Source organism: Brassica oleracea, chromosome C4 (assembly GCF_000695525.1).
Source record: "Brassica oleracea var. oleracea cultivar TO1000 chromosome C4, BOL, whole genome shotgun sequence".
NCBI lineage: Eukaryota > Viridiplantae > Streptophyta > Magnoliopsida > Brassicales > Brassicaceae > Brassica > Brassica oleracea.
This window is the reverse complement of record NC_027751.1, coordinates 9,807,276-9,812,292: the sequence shown is the minus strand read 5'-3', so window position 1 is coordinate 9,812,292 and position 5,017 is coordinate 9,807,276. Positions and strand designations below refer to the sequence as shown.

The following is a 5,017-nucleotide window of genomic DNA, read 5'->3' as shown; positions in this document are numbered from 1 at the left end:
GATTCCGCCAGCAAAGGTGATTGGTAAATGCGACGATCCGAATGGTGCATTCTGCAGGAAGCTTCGGCAGGAGACCAAAGTCCTGGTCGGGTTCCCTTGGGCACTGCAGCTGTGGGCATTTGAAGCGATACCAGGCTTAATTGCTCGCCTTGGGGGGAATGACGAGCAGACATTGCTGACTTATGACGGGGAGAAGCTACCTCAACACACGGGGTTGGGCTTGGTGGATGTGCTACACGCTGAGCATGACCCAAAGGTTAGTGGTTCGTTAATATTTGTTGGTTGGTTGTGTGGACGCTGATGTTGGATAGTATTTGTGAATTGTACGACTGTACGACTGAGTACGAATTACGAAATGGATAGTATGCAGAAGCGTACATGTGCGCTTGGTTATTGGATAACGTCTGTATGGACAACTATGTATAATGTTTGGATGGACAACTATGTATAATTGTACAAATGTACTTTTCTTTGTTTAGTGTTTTGCCATGAACAACTATGTATAATGTCTGTATGTTTGAGTGGTTAAAGCTAACGGTGCAGCCGATGTATGAACCTAGGGGTGATAAAGAGGACGGTTGGGGGGAGTTTGACTGTGAGATATTGGACAGGAAAGTGGCGTACATGGTTGGCTTAGTGAAGGCTAGGCATAAATTCAGCAAAGGCGAGTGGGTAGGTGGTGACGCGGAGGAGCCAATCTACAATCACGAAGAAGCAACAAAGGACAAGAAGAGAAAGCCATCTAGGGATCCAAGCAGAGAACAAGAAGGTCCTGCGCTGAAGCAACGGAGGCTTAGTAGGTTTTTCAGCAGAAAAGTGCCTGGCGGAGGACATGATGTTGCAGAATTGCAGGCTAAAGTTGAACAATTAAGCAAAGGGTTTGCGAGTTTGGAGAAGGTAGTTGGGAAGCAGGGTAGGTTGTTGAAGAAACTATTGGCGAAGAGGAAATCCAAGTTTTCTACCAGTAAATTGAGTGGTCTCGGATTGAAGAGGAGGGAGGGCAGGCGTGGGGGCACAGGGCCAAAAAAGTTGTTTGACGGAAGTCCTCCTGTTGGTTCTGATTGTAGCAGCGATGAGGATGGAGACGACTGTTTGAAGGATACTGCTCCCTTGCAGGATGGCCCAGGCCTGGAGGGGATTGAACCAGAATTGGTGGCAGACCCGCCTGGCAAGAAGGAATAAGATGTTGTTCCACTAGAAGCGGTATACACCGGGGGTGTTGACAAAGAGGGTACAATGATATTTTTTGGGAGCGGGAGCAACACTTTCTACGTAACTGAAGATGAGGTATTGAATAACAAAGCCTTATGTGGGGAGGGAGTTGTAGCAAATGCTCACCCACTGTCATATGTTAAGCAGGATGATGATGTTGGTTCCTTAGGAGGAGATGACGGGGATGGTGGAGGGATTGGCACTGAAGTGGTAAGTTGATTGTTTTTAAGGTCATCGTTGGAGTGTTTTGTCGTTCTAATAATGGGTGTTTTATTGAGCATGATTTTGGTGAACTAAATAAACTCGTGGGAGTTATCACAAGGGATGCTTTGATTACTTCCCCTGTTCAGAAGGTGAGTTTGGTTAGTTGGTGTGGGGTTTACTTTAAGATATGGATGTAAGTGCGATAACTTGTAGGTGTGTGAGGACCAGACATCAGGAAAGGAGCCTGAATCTAAGGAGAAGTTAGCTGCAGAAGAAAAGGGAGATGTGGGAGAAACGGAGGTTGAGAAGGTAAAATTATTTTGTTATGAATGTGTACATCTGTACGAATACGAATGGTGAACATTTGGTGGTTGATCTTCATCTTTTTGTTTACGTGTGATGCAGGTGACAATTCATCAGGAGAAGGATGAAGCCGTAGAGGAGGAAGCTGTTAAGGAGGGGCGCTTTAAGGAGAAGGAGGATGGTGTAAGTGAACTCAGGAAGAGGATATGTGTACAATATGGGGGAGTTGAACTTTTGTTGTGATTGTTGAGTTTTTTTTTGGGCCAGGCATTGCAGGGTGTTGAAAATGTTGGTGGGAGCGAGGGATTAGTAAATGTCGCTGTTGAGGAGAAGGGAGATGTTGCGGGGACAACATGCGAGGTAAGCCTCAGTACGATTGTGTTGTAAACTTTATAGGCTATACTAGTGCACAAAGTTTTTTAGGTTGCGTAAGGAACACAGTAAAATAATTGAAGGTGTGGTTAAGGTGTAGTAGGTGTACACGTGGATAAGGTGTAGTAGTTGTACATGTGGATCATGTCTAATATGCGTACATGTGTACAGTGTTAGGTATGTGTTGTTGAGTTTATAACTGAAATGTGTTTGGGTGTTGCTATGTTTAGGTGGCTGCGGCTGATGGGGTTGAAGGTGGAAACGAGGGTGAAAGTGCTGAGGATAAGATGTTGGCTAGAGAGGAAACATTGGTGGAGTTAAGTGATTCTTCTCCATGCCCTAGGAGTGAGAAGCATAAGCCAGTTGAGAAGGAAGCCGACTTGGCGGCCCTTTTGTTGGCTAAGGAACGATTTACGATGGATAAACTCGTTCCTGAGGTGGAGGATCCTGATTATGCTTTCTTTGAAAGTGTTTTGGTTCTGAATCCTAAAGTGTAAGTAACATATCCATCTGATTTGAAAGCGGGATGATGTTGCTAATTTTTAGGTGTCTTCTTGCAGGCTCCATCTTAATGCAGGGGGTTATAATCTGGAAAATCAGTTTTTTCTGGACTTGGCGGCTCCTCGGAAATGGGTGTCAACAGAGGTATAAAATCATTGTAGCTTTTGTTTATGTGAAATGTTTGGCAAATATGATTTTGTTGATTTGCTGCAGCATATGGAAGCATTGATAGATTACGTGGGGGTGAGACATGACGAAAGGCTGAGACAGAGGCGATGCATTTTCCTTAAGCCATGGTTTGTAGCCCATCTGCAAGGGAAAGCGCGTTCTTTCAATGCTGCAAAGTTCAACAAAGGAAGGGTGGTTGGTGATGGCAGGCTGTCATCCTTCTTAACAAAGGAAGGAAAGAGATGGAGAGAGGATGTGGACACATTGTACACTCCTATGATTTGGGATGGGAACCATTGGGTTGGGCTGTGCATTAGTTTGACTGATTGGAGGGTACTGGTGCTTGATCCTAACCCCAAACTGAAGGATATGGGAGCAGTGCGTGGTTTGTTGGATTCAGTAGCACAGATGCTTCCGTATTTGGTAGAGAAGGTATGTCCACCACCAGTGGAAGGGGCATACAATTATGAACATTTTTTAGTGGAAAGAATGGGGGGGAGTTACGAGAATAGGCGGAGTGGTGATTGTGGGCCTGTTGCTATAAAGTTCATGGAGCTCCATGCTTTAGGAAACCCACACCCAAGGATGGATGGCTTGACGGATGATCTAGTGGACCTGATTAGGAAGCAGTTTGCGATGGACCTGTACAAGGACTGGGTTGTTCCTCTTTTACATAGGTGATGAGATGAACTGAAAAGCTTGGTTGGTTATATTTTGTTGTTATTGGTTGGATGATATGGACGTGTAAGGGTACGTGTTGGATTTATATAATTATGTTGAATGTTGGATTTATATAATTTTGTTGGATTTGGGTTATTCTGTTGGTTTTGTTTGGAGGTGTATGTGGTCGTACAGGTGTGCCTTGACATTGATTGAACATGTGAACAAGGTGTCTAAACTAAAACCAATGCCGTTTGTAGTAGCAAGCAAATTAAGTTGTACATGTTGATTAAGTTTAGACAGGCTAACATGTATCAACATATCAAATTGAGTCTACCAATATGCCTTTTCATGGGTTGTACAGGTGGATTAAGTCTAGCCAGGTGAAGATGCCAAGTGAAGATGGCAAGTGTTAGACATTTAGCACAATTCCGGTTATCCGGATGGATAGTAGGGTAAATGGTACGTGTGTACACATCTAGTAGATATCCAGGTGGACATGTATTGAGTTAAGGAAAGTGCACATGGATAATAGGGTAACCAGTAGAGGTCTAGTCCCTGGATGAAGAAAGTGGATAACGTGTAGGCAGGTAAAACCGATGCGCTTTGTACTAGCAATCTAATTGAGTTCTACAAAGTTCATTGATGGTGAGACCGAGCACGCATGGACCTGGTTTGTTGCTATGGCTTATCATTGGTTGTACAGGTGGAGTAAGTATAAAGCGATGCAGATTTTTAATATGAGGCAATTTAAGTAGTAAAGCGATGCAGGTGGTGTACACATTTAATAGATATCCAGTTGGACATGAAATCGTGTTGAGGTGTAGAGCCCAGATGAACTAAGTAATGCGCGGACTAGAAAAGAAGTAGTGAAAGTTGTAGCGAACGCAAAACACTCAATACATGTTCAATTGTTATTACATCCCAAAAACTAAAACCACAAAAAGGATCCTCTTGGGGGGTGAATGCGCTATCCAAAAGGTAATTTCCGGTGGATATAGGATTCACCCCAGTCAGATGGGGATAATGCAGTTGGTTCTGTTGTGACCGGTACGGCCACATCGCCCACATTTGTTAGGAATAAGTTTTTTCTTCTTTGGGGGCTGCAAGACAAAGCGAAAGGGTATTATATGAGTGAAAGGCAAGGATTGATGCAATAGGAAGCATAGGAAAGAAAGATTACCGGGATCTCTCCTGTTGATGCAACGCGCTTATCTTTGGGGCGTCCAGATGGTCGGCGAGTCTGGGGGGGAGCATTGTGATCGAATCAGCTACTGGGTGATCTCCCAAGGGGGCCTCAGGGTATATGACTCCTGCATAGGTGTCGATCCATGATTGTGTCTTGTAGCAATCTCCAAACAGTTGGGCATAGGAGAGTCCAATGTAGTCCGCAGCTAACAGAGCATGGCCGCAAGGGATTTTGAGTTTCTGGAACACTTGGCAAGTACAGACTTTTGTTTCATGAGAGACAGTGTTTGCTTGACCGAACAGCCCCCTAACTTGATAGCTCCAATCGGTGATGTTTGCAATTTTGCTGCCTTTTGTGAGCCTAATATGTGTCTGCATCACCTTCTCGACCTCCGGTGTGACAAAACCG

General features: G+C 44.4%; 2 protein-coding genes and 1 long non-coding RNA gene across 3 annotated transcripts; 2 read left to right on the top strand and 1 right to left on the bottom strand.

Moving 5' to 3' along the window:
• Window positions 1–1,500: 1,500 nt before the first annotated feature.
• On the top strand, window positions 1,501–2,389 carry LOC106339978. Its single transcript, XR_001269280.1, has 3 exons — window positions 1,501–1,725; window positions 1,822–1,902; window positions 1,987–2,389. It is a non-coding gene; the product is annotated as an uncharacterized LOC106339978 (long non-coding RNA).
• Window positions 2,390–2,507: 118 nt separating this feature from the next.
• On the top strand, window positions 2,508–3,745 carry LOC106338062. The gene is made up of 3 exons (XM_013777122.1): window positions 2,508–2,584; window positions 2,652–2,736; window positions 2,806–3,745. The coding sequence occupies exons 1-3, from the start codon at window positions 2,508–2,510 to the stop codon at window positions 3,439–3,441; spliced, it is 798 nt and encodes a 265-aa protein (XP_013632576.1). The 3' UTR covers window positions 3,442–3,745.
• A 390-nt stretch (window positions 3,746–4,135) lies between these two features.
• LOC106341195 lies at window positions 4,136–5,011 on the bottom strand. The gene is made up of 2 exons (XM_013780004.1): window positions 4,604–5,011; window positions 4,136–4,523 (listed from the first exon to the last, which is right to left on the bottom strand). Exons 1-2 carry the CDS (start codon window positions 4,984–4,986, stop codon window positions 4,391–4,393), a joined length of 516 nt encoding a protein of 171 aa, XP_013635458.1. The 5' UTR covers window positions 4,987–5,011; the 3' UTR covers window positions 4,136–4,390.
• Window positions 5,012–5,017: the final 6 nt, after the last annotated feature.

What these genes read in the sequence shown, in the direction of transcription:
- LOC106341195 (XM_013780004.1), bottom strand. Translation starts at nt 4,986, where the DNA reads ATGCAGACACATATTAGGCTCACAAAAGGCAGCAAAATTGCAAACATC. An exon ending in CATCAACAGGAGAGATCCCG is followed by an intron (nt 4,524 to 4,603) that starts GTAATCTTTCTT and finishes TTTGTCTTGCAG; the next exon opens with CCCCCAAAGAAGAAAAAACT.
- LOC106338062 (XM_013777122.1), top strand. Translation starts at nt 2,508, where the DNA reads ATGGATAAACTCGTTCCTGAGGTGGAGGATCCTGATTATGCTTTCTTT. An exon ending in TTGGTTCTGAATCCTAAAGT is followed by an intron (nt 2,585 to 2,651) that starts GTAAGTAACATA and finishes GTCTTCTTGCAG; the next exon opens with GCTCCATCTTAATGCAGGGG. An exon ending in GGAAATGGGTGTCAACAGAG is followed by an intron (nt 2,737 to 2,805) that starts GTATAAAATCAT and finishes GATTTGCTGCAG; the next exon opens with CATATGGAAGCATTGATAGA.